General features: G+C 39.4%; 1 protein-coding gene across 5 annotated transcripts in view; it reads left to right on the forward strand.

Annotated features, from left to right (window-relative positions):
- Window positions 1-19,279, forward strand: part of MYO1B (myosin IB) — a 187,243-nt gene that overhangs the window by 120,445 nt on the left and 47,519 nt on the right. For all 5 annotated transcript variants that reach the window (XM_070458468.1, XM_020892734.2, XM_020892735.2 and 2 more), the window contains exons 8-13: window positions 5,954-6,052; window positions 8,479-8,582; window positions 10,090-10,237; window positions 10,513-10,631; window positions 16,068-16,154; window positions 16,952-17,017. In XM_070458468.1, the coding sequence (XP_070314569.1) occupies window positions 5,954-6,052; window positions 8,479-8,582; window positions 10,090-10,237; window positions 10,513-10,631; window positions 16,068-16,154; window positions 16,952-17,017 (623 nt within the window). The remainder of the gene's footprint in view (window positions 1-5,953; window positions 6,053-8,478; window positions 8,583-10,089; window positions 10,238-10,512; window positions 10,632-16,067; window positions 16,155-16,951; window positions 17,018-19,279) is intronic.

Genomic DNA, 19,279 nt, shown 5'->3' on the forward strand with positions numbered 1-19,279 from the left:
AAAATATGGATGCATATCCAGATTTTTGGCTGATGTGAAGTACTGTTTCTCCTATTTTGTTAATACTTGTTGATCTTATAAAATTTACATTCGAGGATTTTGGACCTAATGTTATGAACTTAAAATGTTTGGAAGTCTGTTGCTTTTATTGATAATCATAGATACTTGTTTATAGTTATGCACTAAAAGGCAGTTCAGACTGTGCAGAAAATATGGTACAAGCCTCAAGGGATTTTATTTCCTAAAAGAAGAATAGCATATAGATGTATTGGGTAGGCCAAAAAGTTCACTTGGGCTTTTCCATAAGACTTTACAGGAAAACCTGAACAAACTTTTCAGTAATCCAATACTAAGAAGAAGCCTCAAGATTTCAAGTGTGCATATATACCTGAGAGAACTGTAAAGATGGGAGACAAGACTGTCCCATTCACAGTAATGTATCAGGAGCCTAGGGTGATATCTGTGACACAGATCAGTTCAGTTCAGTCGCTCAGTCGTGTCTGACTCTGTGCAACCCCATGAATCGCAGCACGCCAGGCCTCCCTGTCCATCACCAACTCCCGGAGTCTACCCAAGCCCATGTCCATTGAGTCGATGATGCCATCCAACCATCTCATCCTCTGTCATCCCCTTCTCCTCCTGCCTTCAGTCTTTCCCAGCATCAGGGTCTTTTCAAATGAGTCAGCTCTTCGCATCAGGTGGCCAAAGGATTGGGGTTTCAGCTTCAACATCAGTCCTACAAATGAACACTCAGGACAGATCTTTAGGATGGACTGGTTGGATTTCCTTGCAGTCCAAGGGACTCTCAAGAGTCCTCCTCCCCAACACCACAGTTCAAAAGCATCAATTCTTCAGCTCTCAGCTTTCTTTGTAGTCCAACTCTCACATCCATACATGACCACTGGAAAAACCATAGCCTTGACTAGATGGACCTTTGTTGACAAAGTAATGTCTCTGCTTTTTAATATGCTGTCTAGGTTGGTCATAACTTTCCTTCCAAGGAGTAAGCGTCTTTTAATTTCATGGCTGCAGTTGCCATCTGCAGTGATTTTGGAGCCCAGAAAAATAAAGTCAGCCACTGTTTCCACGGTTTCTCCATCTATTTGCCATTAAGTGATGGGACCAGATGCCATGATCTTTGTTTTCTGAAGTCACACAGTAGGTGCTCAGTAAATGCTGGAGACGAGGATGGAATTGGTTAAATATAGGCAGGCTGTGTGTTTTCCTGCTATATTATTTGGGGCATATTCATTAGCTTAATTATGCAGCTCTCAGTGATTTATCATGTGGGTGCCAATGTCTAAACAAAAAGATAAGTTACTTAATTCTCTGTGCCTTCATTTCTTTATCTTTGAAATGAGGGTAATAGGGTTGATGTCATAGAATTGTGATGAGTTGTGAATAATTTGTTAACATCCAAATCACTTGTAACAGCGCATGTAATAAGCACTCAGTAAACATTAGCTTCTTTTCAGTATACTTATTTGCTGATGGTCTCTAGCACCCAGACCAATATATACCCTATAATAACAGAGACTTAGTTGGTATGGTTGCTGAATGACAATAACTAAAATAGTGTCTGATGTTTATTATATAATTGTTGAATTAACTAATCATGTAAGTACCTAGTGTACATCAAGTACAATTTGACATAGAGAAATTTATTGAATAATAAAGCTGCTACTTCATTGGATAATTTTATCTGAAAGTTCTATGCTAATCATTTAAAAATACTTTTTCTAAATCCCAGAAAGGCTAACAGAGTTGTTGGTAATCAAACTTCCCTGTTGCTGATATCTGTTCAGGTTGAAAGAAGTAATGCAATCCTGTGATTATGAATGAAAGCAAATGTTGAAGTTGGTGTGTGGCCTGGTTATGATTACTGCCCAGTAAACCACCCCAGGCTTAGTGGAGTAAAACAACGCCCTGTCATATGCTCTTGGATTCTGTGGGTTAAGAATTCAGATGGAGTCAGCAGAGCTGGCTTGTCACCACAGCCTATGGAACTTCAGCTGCATAGACTTCCCCAGTGTTGGGGAAGACTTACACAAATGGTGGGGGTCATAGTCCTCTGGAGTCTTTGTCATTCACATATCAGGCTCCTGGGCTGGGATCATTCAAGGACTGGGCTCAGAGCCTAGCCCAAGGACTAGGCTGAGAGCCATCTACGTGTGGCCATGGGTGGTTTGGGCTTCTCACAGCAGGCCGGCTTGATTCTGAGAGGGAGTACCCCAAAAGGGAGCATACCGACCGACCACGTTCTGAAAGAACCAGGAAGAAGCCTGAGGAACCTAGGAAATGGTACAGTGTTACTTTGACTCTCTTAAGTCCACGTAGACGTTAAGTTTGCTCAGTTTCAGTGCTGGGGGATGTGGATTCCACCTCTCAGTGGGAAGAGTGTGAAAAGAATTGGTGACCATTTTATTTTAAATAGCCTAAACCCAGTAGATGGTTTATAGAAATGGCCACAACAGTTTTTTTAGCTTGGATCCACCCTCTGCAGTAGTTCCTTCCCTCAGTGACATAAGGCTTGGCCGTGAGATTTGTTCTGGTCAGTGGGACGGTTCACAAGCATGGCGCACTGACAGACTCGAAAATAGGTTCTGTGCCGGGACTTGTCCTCTCTCGCTTCTCTGGGGAACTCTCGCATCACCTTCATGTGCACCAGCCTGGGTGAGTCAGCTGGGTGATGAGAGACACATGGAATGAACCAGCAGACGTATGAGTTATATACGACCATCTTAGGTCAGCCAGCGGCCAGCCAACCTGGGTTAGATCAGAAGAACTACAAAGCTACCTCTCGGACTCATGAGTTAATAAATGATACTGGTCTAAGCTGGTAGGTTTTGGGGCCTTTACTGTGCAGCGGAAAGTAAATAACTAGGACAGAGGTCTAAGAGGTGATGTCCTTTCCCCACACAGTTTGGAAACACATGAGAAATAGGCATAGGAATCAAGCTGGAGAGAAGGCAGCTTTATTACTGTAGAGGCAAGGTTGAAGAAAGTGATTTGGTTTATCACCAAGGGGGTGCTGGTAGTCCTCTGGCAGGCGGGCGGGTGGGTATCCACAGCACCGAGCAGCACCTGGGGGGTGGAGCTGACTGCGCAGTGTGGAGGGCTGAGCTATACACTCGTGCCTGTTTCTTCTCCAGACTTCGCTGCTCAGAGGTGCGTTTCCTCCCGCCAAGTGGAAGAGTGAGTGAGGGTCTGCGGGGCTGGGGAGTTAATCCCAGAAAATCCTTACACATGAGCTCAGAAAGCAAGAATAAATGCCCACCTTACTCACTGGAAAGATGGGGCGGATGGGTAGAAGGAGTTGCTTTGAATTCCTTTTCTTTTACATTTCTTTTGAATTTTTGATGCAATTAATTTATGTGCTATCTCATGGCATGCTGTTTACTCCATATGTATAGCACACTCACGCCATTTTGTAGCATATGGAATATAATTTTACTCTTTTTAAATTGTTTGAGATTTATAGCTTTTTTCTTCCTTTTACATTATGCCTTTGGCTTAATTGATGATGAGTGGGTGATTGGGAGCAGAACTGCTTGTACAACACTTCCTAAAGGAATCTTGAATCTGCTTTGTTTTCTGGGATGTGTGTGTGTGTGTGTGTGTGTGTGTGTGTGTGTGTGTGTGATGTATTGAGGTGGAATTGGGGACTTTCCTGTACATGAATCAGTTCTCAACAGCTAGTGACTTCATCAAGGTCTGTTTTTATAAATAAATAGGGTCTATTTTTTAATCTGTCTTCTTTAGGGTCAAAATTCATCAAAAAAACTGAGGCAGTACATCACCTAGTTTACAATTCCAGGCTGGGCTTTTTTAGCACTTTGACATTTAATACCCCTACAGAAGACAGAAATAATCTGCCACTGGTTGTGAAGTATCTGTAGGAATAAAGCTGAAATTTCAGAGAGCAGTTCTGTTCCTCCGTAGTAGATGGCTTTATATAAAAGCAGATGCTTTGTCTCATTTTCACTTTGGTATTCTTTCTTATATAAAAATATGTTTACCATGAAAAGAAAAGACTGCATGTTTATCATGAAGTAAGACTACATAAGACTACATGAAATAAGACTACTGCCCATGGAATTTTCCAGGCAAGAATAGTGGAGTGGGTTGCCGTTTCCTGTTCCAGGGGATCTTCCTGACCCAGGGATTGAACCTGTGTCTCTTGGGTCTCCTGCATTGGCAGGGGGATTCTTTACCACTGTGCTACCTGGGAAGTCCTCAATGCCACTCACCTTTTTCATAATGTGTATCTGTGAAGAGGAGCAGGGCTCATTGTCATTCCTGCCTTACAAGCAAAACAGGCAAAGCTGATTCTTCTATAAGCTTTAATCAAGATCTTGGACCATTTCTTTTTTTTTTTTTTCCCCCAGGAAGAGAGATTATACATAAAGTAAAGAAACTTTGATCCTGCTATCTAATCCTTCATCTGTTATGCTCCAAGTAATGCGAAATTTCTGTCAACTTTATGTATCCTCTTAACCCATCTCTTCATTCTCACAAACAGCCTTATGTATTTGGAGCACCCTAGGGTGTCCCTGTTCATTGAATCTACACTTTTTAACTCTCCCTAAACTCCTCCTCTTGTGCTGGTAAAGTTTCCAGAAATACAAATTAAGTTCAGTGAAAATCCCTGTGAAATTGTACACTGTGCTCTTCTTTACTAATTTTTTGGATAATGTTTAGATTTTAGCCTGATGGTAAATCGAATGTGTCTGTTCTCTAGAATTAGTGCTCAATAATGGGATCACTGATGCATAATTTTTAAATAAATCTGGCCTTTGACCACAGAGCCCAGACCCTCCTTTCTGTTGCTGGTCAGTGATAAACAGGACTCTAGGCAGGAACATTCTCTGCAGTTTTACTTGGCCACTCCCTGTTTCTGCCAGGTGGTGCCTTTCTGGTTGGCTTGCTGGTATTCGTCCCTTCCTTTCTTCTTGTCTTCCTTTCTCCCTGTCTGCCTTCCTCCCTTCCTGAAAATTTGATAATGTGTCAGCTACAGCATGAAAAAAATCATCCAGCATCAATGAAAGTATACTGTCAAATAACTCCAGATTCCATGAAATGAGAACCACCTTTCATTCTTTAAGACTTCAAGAGAGCAAAGAGGTTTGCTTCTCTTATGCCAGGTAGCACTGGGATCAGATGGCTTGATTTCAAGTCCTTCTTAAGTACTTGAACTATCAGTTTTTTCATCTGTGAAGTTATACCTTACAAAATGATGAGGAGGATTCAATGAGATAATGTCTTTTCTAGATGTCTTTTATATGCATTTAGCATAAAGTATCAAGCATAAAATATCAAGAATATTTAATTTGTTATTATTATAACTCTTCAGTGAGTTCTTAACTGAATGGCTGCATTTCCTTACTTGGACTTGTAATAGCACATATCAAAGAACCTAATGTCATCAGGTTGCGCTAGTGGTAAAGAGCCCTCCTGCCACTGCAGGAGATGCAGGAAACTTGGGTTTGATCCATGGGTTGGAAAGATCCCCTGGAGGGGATGGCAACCTACTCTGGTATTCATGCCTGGAGAATCCCATGGACAGAGGAGCCTGGCAGGCCACAGTCCATAGGATTGCAAGGAGTCGGATACGACTGAAGCAGCTTAGCATGCATGCAGTGTCATCATATATAAAATCAAGAGAATATTATTATACAAGCTATGTTGTCTTTAATCAGCTTGTTGATTGTATTGTTAAACTTATTTTGCATATTCACTATTGTTCAACCAGAAGCTGGTTTGTTTAATTTAGCGGTTTTAGTTAGAGTTGTGCTTCTTCCTGAAAGTAGAACTGAAAATGTAGCTTCTGTTATTACTTTATTAATACAAGACAGAAAATGAAAAAGAAAGTTGAAGGGGAAGAGAAAGAAGCACAGTGTATTTGAAAGTGAGATTAATGCTGTATTATGATTTTGATTCTTTTTCTCTTTAGATCTTTTAGAGAAATCTCGAGTTGTTAAGCAGCCAAGAGGTGAAAGAAACTTCCATGTGTTTTATCAGCTGCTTTCTGGTGCCTCTGAAGAGCTTCTCAGTAAGTCCCTGTTTTTGTGTTTTAATTTAAGTTTTACTGTTGCAGCATCGAAAGCAGAAGTGTCCCTTGTGATTTTCCTCTTTTTCTCTTAAAATTTTTCCATGATTCCACTTGAAGGGAAGAACATGATGGGTTGGCTTCTACCACCTTGCAGTCTTTGTTTGATATCTGTCTCTGTAGTACCCCACCAGGTGCTGGAACGTGTCTCAGATGAGTTGCTAAAAGAGCTGAAAGTTGGGGGAGGTACTCATTATCAATTAAAAAAAAATAAAATGGAAGACTATAATTTGTGTCTCAGATGGGTTGCTAAAAGAGCTAACAGTTAGGGGAGGGGCTCATTATCTATTAAAAAAAAATAAAATGGAAGAATATAGTTAGTCCACTTGGAGAGAAGTTAGCAGGGAGCAGTAGATGAGTATAATTATATAAAAACATACTACTCAGTGACAATTTAAAAATAGTGGTAAAGACATTTGCAACTGATACAGAGATAAAAATCTGACCTTTAGATATTTTAGAGAATTATTATAAGTCCATCAGGAGAGTATCCAATAGTCAGTAACTAAGTGATGAAAAGTTTTGAACAAATAGTTTAAACAAAAAGAGCTATGGAAAGTCAACACACTTGGGGAAAAAATTATCCTCATACTCAGTTCAGTTCAGTTCAGTCGTTCAGTCATGTCTGATGCTTTGCGACCCTGTGGACTGCAGCATGCCAGGCCTCCCTGTCTATCACCAACTCCTGGAGTTTACTCAAACTCAAGCCCATTAAGTTCGTGATGCCATCCAACCATCTCATCCTTTGTCGTCCCCTTCTTCTCCCACCTTCAGTCTTTCCCAGCATTAGGGTCTTTTCCAATGAGTCAGTTCTTCACATCAGGTGGCCAAAGTATTGGCCTTTCAGCTTCAATATCAGTCTGTCCAATGACTATTCAGGACTGATCTCCTTTAGGATGGACTGGTTGGATCTCCTTGAAGTCCAGGGGACTCTCAAGAGTCATCTCCAACACCACAGTTCAAAAGCATCAATTCAGACCTCAGCTTTCTTTATAGTCCAACTCTCACATCCATACGTGACTGCTGGAAAAACCATAGCCTTGACTAGACGGACGGACCTTTGTAGGCAAAGTAATGTCTCTGCTTTTTAATACGCTGTCTAGGTTGGTCATAGCTTTTCTTCCAAGGAGCAAGTATCTTTTAATTTGGCGGCTGTAGTCACCATCTGCAGTGATTTTTGGAGCCCCCAAAAATGAAGTCTGTCACTGTTTCCATCGTTTCCCCATCTATTTGCCATGAAGTGATGGGACAGGGTGTCATGATCTTAGTTTTCTGAATGTTGAGTTTAAGCCAACTTTTTGACTCTCCTCTTTTACTTTCTTTTTTTTTTTTTTTTTTTAATTTTTATTAGTTGGAGGCTAATTACTTTACATCATTACAGTTCCTCTTTTACTTTCATCAAGAGGCTCTTTAGGCCTTCTTCGCTTTCTTCCATAAGGGTGGTGTCATCTGCATATCTGAGGTTATTGATATTTCTCTTGGCAATCTTGATTCCAGCTTGTGCTTCATCCAGCCTGGCATTTCTCATGATGTACTCTGCATATAAGTTAAATAAGAAGGATGACAGTATACAGCCCTGACGTATTCCTTTCCCAATTTGGAACCTGTTGATCCATGTCCATTTCTAACTGTTGCTTCCTGACCTGCATACAGATTTCTCAGGAGGTATTCCCATCTCTTGAAGAATTTTACACAGTTTGTTGTGATCCCCACAGTCAAAGGCTTTGGCATAGTCAATAAAGCAGAAGTAGATGTTAATTATCAACAAATGTAAATTGAAGGAGCACTGAAGTAGCCCCTGCACACGTATTAGCTAAAGTTATTGAAGAGGATAAATCTGGCAGAGCTGTCAGGACTGATCTGCCTAGAGCTTCTGAGCATCACTTCAAAGTGAGGACTTTTGGCAAAGCAGAAGAAGTCATAAAATAATCAAATCCTGCTGCCCAGGCACACCACTTTTTGGATTACACCCCAATGGAATCATTCAAAAGAATCCAAAAAATATTTTGTGTGAAGATATTCATCACTGCCTTTTATTTATTATTACAAACTGGAGAAAATCCAAGTGTCCAACAGTGGGAGAATCACTAGACGGACATCATATGTTATAAGGAAAGAGCGCATTGAAGATAAATAATCAAAATATGGAAAGAGTCTGCAAAAAAAAAAGTTTGCAATATGTACACATGATAAAGATGATTTTGGACAAATACTATTACTGATATATTTGAGTTGATACCATTCATTTTTGTTCTTTGGGTCAATGCATAGTATGAAAGTCTTTTTATCTGAAGGGTTAAAGAAATGAGATGTTAAAGATTATTAGATTTATTGAAGTAACTTACCAACTCGTATGTGTGATTCAATAGATAAGCTTAAACTTGAGCGGGATTTCAGCAGATATAACTACCTGGGTCTGGACTCGGCCAAAGTTAATGGAGTGGATGATGCAGCAAATTTCAGAACCGTTAGGGTAAGATGTAATGCTTTTATTACTCTTTAAAATGGGTAATGTTCTATTGCTCATCAGAATTGTTAAAGTTTAGATTTTTCTTTGATTCCTAACTCATGCTCCCAAAGCTTTTAGAATTATAGAATTTATTGTATTTTTATTAGTTCGATATTTTACTAGCTCAATCGTCATATGGTATAGAGAAGACCAGGCTTTATGGAGCATGCAGTTTTACTGTTTATCAAAAGGAGCCTTCTTATCTATTTTGGGGTTTGACTTTTTATATTGTCCTGAAATTCCAAATGTATTTATAACCAATGCTCAGTAGTTAATTTCCACATGTGAAAACTGTCCTACAATCATGTTAAGTCAAATCTATTTTTCAGACAGAAAGTCATGTTTATATATAGTTTTTGAAAAATCCTCCATAAAACAGAATAATTATCATTTGTGTTCATTAGAAAAAAAATTAGTTTAAATTAAATTCTGCTTTCTATGTTTCTGAGGCACTTGGAAAATTGCTTCTATTAGGAAATGATCCCGATAACTGTTATTTACTTCCAGATGATACAGCTGCAATAGTAGCAGGGGTGGGAATAGGCTGGATTATAGATAAAATAAGATTGGAATCAGTTCATCTTTAGGGGTGAGTGAATATAACATGTGGTTCTTTTCCTGCTCTCTAGACTTGTATATGTTTGAAAATTTTCTAGAATGATAAATCTTATAGTACTCCCATTGCTGTGTAACCTAGTCATTATAAATAAATAGGCAGGTAGATTGATTGGGCTTGAGGGAAGTAAATAAGTAAGCAAGCAGATTGGGCTGTTCTCCAAAAAGAAAACGTTTCTTGAGAGTATCATTTTTTTCTAAATTGTCTGAACAGCCTCATATGGAAGCCTGTTGATCCCTGGTCATGATTTTAAGTTTGGGACGAGTTCTGTGACTACTTTGATTGGCAAATCATTGGCACTCAATAAAAACTTATGACTGGATGAATGTTCCTTATTACCCATAGTTCCTGGAATTGAGCACTTCACCTTCGCAAACCACAGTTTTTCTCATATGTAAAATAAATGAGGAGGTTTTTTTGTACGAGATTATGTGAGGTTTTTTGCTTGTTTTTGTTTCTAGCAGCAGAACTCCAGCATGAAAACACACACACACACACACACACACACACACACAGCTGGTTAGAGTTGGAATGGGAACCGAGGGCTCAGCTCTCCACCTTCTCTCCCTCTATCTTCCTCTTTGCCACAGCCCGTGAAATACCCCAGGGCTCCTTGATTCAGAACTTCAAACCACCGAACAAGATAGAGCCCCGCATTGATTCTAATTCGGTTCATTCATTATTGGGTTGGCCACAAAGTTCGTTCAGATTTTTCCATATGATGTTAGTTTTGCCTCTTGGAAAGTTTACTCTTTTGTCTTTTTGATTTTTTTTCAGAGGTGAGTCTGTTTTATGATTTATTTTTTTAAATAATAGAGAACTGCAGACAGAAAACAGGTGCTTTTTCTCCCCCAGAATGCCATGCAGATCGTGGGTTTCATGGACCATGAAGCTGAGTCTGTGTTAGAGGTGGTGGCTGCGGTGTTGAAGCTGGGGAACATTGAGTTCAAGCCCGAATCGCGAGTGAATGGCTTAGATGAAAGCAAGATCAAAGATAAAAATGGTAAGTCAGTGGAGGACGGGCCCTGTTGAACAAGACTGACTTTGAACTTCTGCCCAGTTTTTAATGTAGAAAGTAAAACTTGCTTTGAGTCGAAAAAGCTGTCTAGTGAAACTGAGCAGAAACGTAATTACAGCTCAGTCTGAAGTCTTTTGATTTATATCTTTTACACTGATTGGTTTGAAAATGATTTAGAAAGAACACTGTAAGCCTTGAAAGTGATAGATTATTAGCAGCAGATATGCAGTAACTCTTTGTGACCATTCTCCCCACAACAGAGTTAAAAGAAATTTGCGAACTGACCGGCATTGACCAGTCAGTTCTAGAGCGAGCTTTCAGCTTCCGGACGGTTGAGGCCAAGCAAGAGAAAGTTTCAACTACACTGAATGTGGCTCAGGTGGGTGCAACATAATGTCTGGAAGGGAGTTTTTAAAGTCTTCAGAATCTTGTATAAGTGGAAACAAAAATTTTATTTTTCAGGCTATTATCCTGTCATGTTATATTCTAGGCATTGGTTTAGGCACTAGGGGTACAGAGTAAACTAGACATACAAAGATGCCTGCCTTTGTGGAGCTTAAAATTTTGGCAGGAGGAGCCAGACAACGCAGTAGACCTAGAAAATTCACGCAGCAAGCTAGCAGGTGATAAGTGCAATGGACAAAGAGAATAAAGTAGAGCAGAGTAAGGGAGACCCATCGTGTTCGGGGCAGAGGGGTTGAGTGAGCTGAGAAATAGCTGGAGAGTTCTGAGCACAGGTGTTATGATCTGCTTGTAAGGGGTCATTCTGGCTGCAGTGTAGACAGCAGAGTATAAGGGACAGAGGGTGTCTTAGTCACTTTGCTGCTATAACAGAATACTGTAGACTGGGTGGCTTAAACAAAAAACAGTTATTTTTCAGTTATTTTTCTTGAGGCTAAAAGGCTGAGATTAGAGTGCCAACACAGTCGAATTCGTGATGAGGGCCCTCTTCCTTATATACAGACACCTGCCTTCTTACTGTGTCCTTACATGGCAGAGAGAAGGAGTGAGCAAATGAGCTTTGGTGTCTTCATCCCCTTTTAAGGGTACCAGTCCTGTTATGGGGACTCCAGCCTCACCACCACATCTAAATCTAATTGCCTTCTCAAGGCCTACCTCTATAAATACCGTCACACTGGGCCTTCAGCATACGGACTTGGGGGAGGGGGATACACATTCATAGCTCAGGGGCGTGCACAGTTGTGTGCTAACCCAGAGTCGACGGTGGCTTTTGAATGAGAAGTGTATTTTGAAAGGGGATGCAGGGAGGTGGGAGGGGGGTTCAGGATGGGGAACACATGTACACCCATGGCGGATTCATGTCAATGTATGGCAAAACCACTATAATACTGCAAAGTAATTAGCCTCCAATTAAAATAAATAAATTTATATTAAAAAAAAAAGAAAGGGGATGCAGTAAGATTTGCTGATGTACTGGTATGTGTGAGATAAAAGATAGAGTAGAGTCAAGGATGACTCTCAACATTTTTGGCCCAAGCACCATTATTGATTTGGAGAAGACAGCGGGGGGAGCTGGCTGTGGTTAAATGACCAGATTGGCTTCCCTGCCTTTCTTACTGTTCCCTCTCTACCCTCCACACTCAGGCCAGTGCAGTCTTTCTAAGACACAAGTCTGACTTGCTTATGTCTTCTCTCCTTTGGTTCAAGGATGGATGAACAGATGTATTCTGGCATGCTTGTGTATGTAGGAGCTTATATAGACCTTTTCAGTGTAAATCCTTTGTTCTATGGCTTAGACACTGTCCCACCAGTCAGTGTTGATCTGGGCTAGAATTAAACGGTTAACTCAGAATTTTTCCCACTCAGGCTTGTTCTGTCTAGCTGTATTTTCATCCTCCTTGTAGGTAGCCTTAAGAATCTGTAAGACATAGAGTGGGCTTAGTCTTTCTCTCTACTGCTCTGAGCTAGTCTTTCTTACTAACCCAAAACACATGCATGCTTTTAGCTTTCTTTCAACATTGATTTTTTATTTTAGGTGAACAGTTTTGACTATGAAAATACTATACCTTTATAATTATGTAAGTTGAGGTGTAACAATCCTTTTCTAGCTATAACTGCTATATGTCCTTCTTCCTAAGTTATTACTACTGCTACGATGTCTGTCCTTGTCCACCTCACTCATTCAAAGTCAGATGGTGAGTCACTTGCCTCATCAAGAAAGATTGGTTGAAAGCCCACATAGTGGAAGCCTCCGTGTAGACCATCAGTAGGGACGTAAGGGATTAAAGAGGATTTTTGGAGAAGATGATTTCTGAGCCAGTCTTTGAAGGATTTAGATGTATAAAGAGTGGATGAAATGGTATTTCAGAAAGAAAATTGTGAGAGGAGCCAGGTTTGGAGTACATAGCAGAAAAGAGTTGATCAGGCTTGGTTAAGGCTATAAACATGTAAAGAGGATTCAGAGCTACATGGCTAGAAATGATGTCAGAGTGGATTGTATGCAACAGTGGTTCTCGAACCTGAGGGTGCATGAGAATCACCTGGAGGGTTTCTCAGACACAGTTTGCAGGTCATACCCCCTGGAGTGTTTGGTTCAGTAGGTCTGAGGTAGGATGGGAGAATTTGCATTTCTAACAAATTTCCAGGTGATGCTGCTGCTGCTACTGTCCACCCCGAGGTCCCATTTTGAGAATATTTCAATAGCCAGAGTGGGGATGGTGAAGTATATACGGATATGATGAGAAAATATCTGTTTAAGAGGCCCTTTAGGAATATTTCATATATATTATATATATATGGATGTATTTTTGTCTTTTTAGTGTGTGTTTTATTCTTGCTTTTTAATCATCCTGTACAGAAATCAGAACCAGGTGCCTCTTAACATTTATAATCTTGAGTCACCTTGCATCACTGGGTAAAACTTTCCCCCATTCTTTTAACCATTGGCATAAAAGAATTGGCTTGAGATCTTAGATTATTCAGCTTCTTATTCTAGTTTTTGTTGCTGTTGTTGTAGGGTTCAGAGAGTTTGTTTCTACCAGTCTTATGGCCTAAAAGATTTTGATTCCTACAAGATGTGATTTGTTTTATTACCTTTTCCTCATAGCTTCAGTTCTTGGGCCCCATTATCGTCTTTACTGCCCTATGCCTCATTTTCCCCAAGGCATTTAGATTTTTCTCCAGGTGGAATGACTAATACTGAAATAGCAGAAACTCACGACAGAGTTATTATTCAGCTTCTACCACATACTTGCTCCTTGGCTTCCAGAGTCCCTGTCATCTGATGCTAAATGGCTTTTCTCAGTTTATTCCCTGATAGTTTTCTAAATGCCATACTTATTTCTACCTGGGGCCTTTGTTTCTGCTTATCCATGTCATTGCTAATTCCTTCTGCTGTCTAGATTGTCCTTGAATTGTACCTCATCTAGGGAGCCTTCCGTGATCATAAGGCCCTGATTATTCCTTCTCTGAACTCATTTTTCTCCTGCAAACTCCTCTGGAACTTGCCCTTTGATTGTTTGACCGCCCATATTCCTCTCTAAGCTCCCAGAAGGTGGGCCCCATGCCCGTGCATCTCTGTGTCTCCACTTACCCTACTGTCCTGGGTCACGCCTGATACTGGACATCATCATGGAAGCGTATTCCTCCTGGGGTTTTTCTCTAAGAGCTTCATCAGCTGCAGAAACTGTCTTGTCATTTGTGCTAGAATCTGAGATGGCGAGGCTGTGCACTCGGTCTTCCCTCGTTTCTGCACACCTTACTCATGATCCGTATGTGGGAATGAGCCTTCCTGTGGAGGACACTACTGTGGAGATGAGGTGGCACAGTCAGACCCAAGAAGCTACAGGTAGCAGACTGACAACCGTGAGGCCAGATGCAGCTCAGCCGGTGTGTCTTATTTGATGAATATTTGAGGGAAGAGTAGTTTTGGCTTATTTCTTTTCTTGTCTTAGCTTACTTTTTAAATTCTTAATTTGAGTACCTTTAACCTGGAGTGCAGCCTCCAGCTTCCTTGGACCCTGCTATTTCCCATTGATTTCTATTGTGCAGTCCCTGAAAGCATCTGAGTTTGAGACTTTTAAATAAGTATTTGAACAAAACAAGGACGATTAAGATTGTCAGTGGTTGCACTTTAAAAAATATAAAGCAGTTTACCAGAATAAGTTGTCACTATTCATTCAGTTGCATCCTGAAACAGTGGTTTGTTTATAGCAAGTTGCATACAGTTAGGAGAGCTGGATGATGTGATGATGAAATAGAGTCTGTTTATAAATAAAGTAGTGTTTGGAAATGACTTGAACTTATAAGAGGAAAGGGGAAAGGATTAAGAAAGAATTATCTAGGTTTATGAGGCCATAGAAGAGGATGAGGACACTTCAAGATACACCTGCGGACTATGTGCCAAGCACTATTCTGGGCACTTAAATTATCTATTAAGGAAAAAAAACAGAACAAAACCTAGAAGAAAGGGTTTTGGAGAAAGACCGTTCTTCTAAATTAAACATTCTGTCTTTGTGTCAGCATTTTATATACATTTTCTTCTGTGGAATTATTCTCTCTGCTCCCCAGCCCCCACCCCATGTATAGTATTGAACAGTCAGGCTTTATTTTTTTACCAACGTCGAGGTGGATTTTCTAACCCTTATTGGAGTAACTGCCTGAGACTCAGGGAGACAGGTTTGGGATTAGCGTGGAAGTATCAGATAAAGGGAAGAGATACTTTCTTCCCAGCTGTAGTATGTTACCATGGAGTGAGTCTGTGGTTGAAGTTGTCACACTTCATTTAAAGAAGAATTGTAGAGAAAGAATTTTCACACAATCTAGTATATTGTGTCCTTTATAAAATAAAAATATAATGATTTACTTTAACTGTAATGCCCAACTTTCTATTTATAAACAGTGAAGTACACACATATGTCTAGTCTTAAAAACAGCAACGGAACCTCTTCTTTCCATTCCTGGGGCCAGTTTCTTCTTGGGCTGCTGCTGCCCATCTCCAGGCCTGACCCCAGAGCAATGATATCTGATGTATCACTAGTACCTACTCCTGCATACCCGTGGCACGTTTGTTTAGGGTCTGTTAGGTCTCCTGACCAAACCCAACTTTCTCCAGGCTTTGTATTCTAAATCAAGGTCAGAGAGACATCGATGTCTTCTACCTATTCTTTGTTAAGTAGCTGTGAACAGCTTTCAAACAGATAAGCAAATGAAAGCACTTTATTTTTTTATACAAAGTATTATCCAACAACATGTTGTTATACTGCTTATTACGAAAATTCTTTTAAATGCTCGAAAGACTGATTGATGAAAAATAATTACAGATCTCATCAATCAAAACCATTTTCAATATATTTCCTTTGAATTTCCTACATCTAGTAGTTTAAAAAATAGCTGTTATTATAATAAATGTATACTTTTTATTATCACAAGGCATAATAGGAATTTTTCATTTCATTATCTGATGTTTATAACAATCATTCTGTGATGACTGTGTAACTTCCCTTCCACCAGGCACTTATTTGTTTATTTTACTATGCTTCTGTTGTTGGACATCTAAATTGCCTGTGATTTTTCTCTGTTCTATAACACTGAGATGAATATCCTTATGGAGAAAGCCTTTGCAGTGTTTAAAATTAGTTTCCTGGGATGCAAAAAAGTATAATAACCGGGTATAAGCAATTTGCCCAGTTTTCTTAATGGCTTGGCTGTTCATCCAGAGTACAATAAAAATCCTCTGAAAAGAAATTTGAAATAAAAGAGTTTTCAATATCTTTTAAAAATATCTTCATTATTTTATTGAAATTAAGCATTGTGGTAATTGTGGGTACTGAGTTTTTCTTTTTCTTTTTAATAGGCTTATTATGCTCGTGATGCTCTGGCTAAAAACCTCTACAGCAGGTTGTTTTCATGGCTGGTAAATCGAATCAATGAAAGCATTAAGGTACTGAATCTCTCTAAACAGATAAATAAATAATTGTAATAAATGATATTCAGAGTATAAACATTAAGTTAAGGACATTTTAATTTTATAATCAGGTAATCGATTAGCACTTACCAAGATTGTTCCTTGAAAAGCTTTTCCCTTGTTTAGGATTGAAATTTGTCAGCAGTTCTGTTTTGTTTTGCATGCATGTTATAAGAAATCTCACCAGTGAATAGTCTAATGGTATTTGCAGAGTTGCTATGAAAGAGAGCATCCTAGGTCTAGGTTGTGACTCATCTGGTGCCTAGTTACGTACACTTGGCTGAAGAGATCACTGGATCAGTCTAGCTATAATGTGTTCTTCAAGAAAATGAGAGTATTGGACTAGATGGTTTTGAAAGACCCTGTGATCTCTTTTTTTATAATTAAGCATCTAATATAGCATCTGATAAAGAAAGCATAATGATTCCTTCTTTAAATCATCTATTACTAAAGTTTTGGGGAGATTTCCATACAAATGGAATCTTTATATAAATATAAGACAAAGAAATTAGGAAAGACTTTAAATACTAAATTTGTTTAGAGTTTTCAAATAAACACTTTTCAAATATAAACTGGCTTTCTTCTTTCACGTGTTTAAAAAAACCTAAATTAAAAAAAAATAAATAAATAAATAAATAAAATAAAAAAACCTAAATTATATTCTTCTAGGCCTGAGACGCAATTAACTTGAAATCGATGTCTATAGTCCTTGTTATGCTTTTAGTGTTTATGTAATGCTTAAATTAACCCTTCAATTTGAAACTATTTTTAAGGCACAAACAAAAGTGAGAAAGAAAGTCATGGGTGTTTTGGACATTTATGGCTTCGAAATTTTTGAGGTGAGCTGCTTTTTATTATTATTATTACTGTTATTATCTTTATTTTGTGGAACAGTTGGAGATTAAATCATGTGTTCTGTAGACAACATTTAATATAATTAATATGACTCTTTAATCTACAAATAACTTTTGTAAAGATGTCACAGTTGTGTGTGTGTGTGTGTGTGTGTGTGTGTTAAGAGCTGAGATCCAGCATTTTGGAGACTATGCTGTTTAAAAAAACTTTCTTCCATTAGTACTTGACTTTTGAAATTGCAAATTCGAAACTCTTACTGTGAAATTCTTAACAAAGTATATAGACGTTCTGTCTGTAGTTATTAATGTTTGTTCACTTGTAGGTTGCTTGAAAATCAGATAGGATGGTGCTGTTAAAAAAAAAGCCAGAAATAGGAGAGCCAGAGGCTGGGGTGTGGCCTGGCCAGAGCTGGTTACTTCATCTGTCTAGGACTGAGGCAGAGAGTGTCTGCATTATGTGCTTTGTTGGGTCTTATCCAGGTCTCATCCAACTGTAATCTTATGAGTTCTGCTGCACAGGTTGAAAGAAATTTTCAGCTAAAAGTTCATAATGAAATTTTTTAAGAGACTCCATATTCATTGCAAGTTAAATATTTAAACATGATAGACTTATATTGGAATTTTGTATTTACCCCCTTGCTAACTTCAGCATTTAGAAGCTGTTTTAAGGACCTGTTAGGCATCCTTAAAGGACTCTCACTTAAAGTGAGACCTAAAGGAGTCTTACTTTTAGCACTGATATTTTAGTTTGGTTCAGGAAAAATAACGAGTAGATCAGGCTCCTCCTTTCTTAACTCTCCCCACCAGTAATTTGTGAATTCCTTTAAACAGCAAGGCCCTACCCAGAGTGACCACCCAAAGAATTTACATGTTCCAAGTATCAGTGTCACAGGGTCACAAAAAAGACATCAGCTCACTTCCTGCAGCTCAGCCAGGCCTTTCTAGTCAATGCCTTTTTCTTACAACATTTACTTTGGCGATTATGCCTTCTGCTTGCTTTATTAAGTTCCATATTTAACAGCTAGAGGGAAATAATCATTGAGGACTGCCTATATGCAAGACCTGTAGTGTTGTGTATGTTGTCTGATTTAATTGCCACAGTAGTCTCATGGAGTGGCTGCTATTATTTCTCCTTTTATAGAAGAAGCAGCAGCTAGCAGCACTTTGAAGGTCAAGTAACTATCCCAAGGTTACATGGCTACTATATGTCAGACTCAGGACCTAAATCTTAGGCCTTTTTTATTTTTAAAAAGACCTTCTACTGGGCTTTTCTTTACTTTTCTCCCCAAACTCACATGGTTCCCAGTATCTGGAGACAAAGAAAAAACCCAAATGCTTTAAGTCTCTGAAATGCTCCCTATTTCTGCATCTTTGTCAACATTCTAAGCTCCTGGGCATTGTGGGGCGCCTTCCTAGGACTCATCTGTGTGCTGGTAGAAGAGTGCACGGGCCCTTTGTGCTTCCTGCTGCCCTCGAAGTCTGCCCTTCAGCATAGTAGCTGCTTCTATTGGTGTGCCTTTAGCAGACTCTAGGAAGGAGAGCTCCCAGTCCCTTGGTAAGAGGAAGAATTTGGGATTTGTGCATGAGGAGGATTGCCTGAGTAGACTCAGAAGTCATGGTGCTAAAATTCGCTTCTTTCCAGCAAGACCTCAGGACACTGTCACTTGATGGGCACTAAATGCCAAGTCATTCTTTGCCATTGGCAGGGAAAGAGGTTTCTTACCCAGCACATTGCTTATCTTCATTTAGATGATTTCATGTGCAGGGCAAAAATGGAGATCTCACTAGAAAGTTAAAAAAAAAAAATCTATTCATTGATATTTCTCCAATCAAATTAATTTTATTTTTGCTTTGGCAGAAAAAATTCATTGATCCATGTTAATGGGCGAGCGTTTAGTGTCCTGTCACAGTACATGGAACCTTTTTTTAAATAGGATAGTGGAGTCATGATAGAACATTGGGTTGGCTTCATCTTCCAATAAGCTCTAATTAGCTGTGGGAAAAGAGACCTGCCACGCCTTGCCACCTTGAGTTATACCTCATGAGCAGTTTGACCATGTGTAAGTGAGGGAGTCATATCCCCAGGGTTTATTCAGTACCCCCAGTGCTGGTGGTAAGCAAGGCAAAGATGTTCCTTGCCTTCATGGAGCTTATGGTTTTGGTTCTAAGATGGGAGAGTCTGTTGCTGGCTGAGGACACATCCTGACTCTGGTAGGAAGCTCTAACCAGGAAATTAGATCTCTCTTT

This window comes from Odocoileus virginianus, chromosome 30 (genome assembly GCF_023699985.2).
Source record: "Odocoileus virginianus isolate 20LAN1187 ecotype Illinois chromosome 30, Ovbor_1.2, whole genome shotgun sequence".
NCBI lineage: Eukaryota > Metazoa > Chordata > Mammalia > Artiodactyla > Cervidae > Odocoileus > Odocoileus virginianus.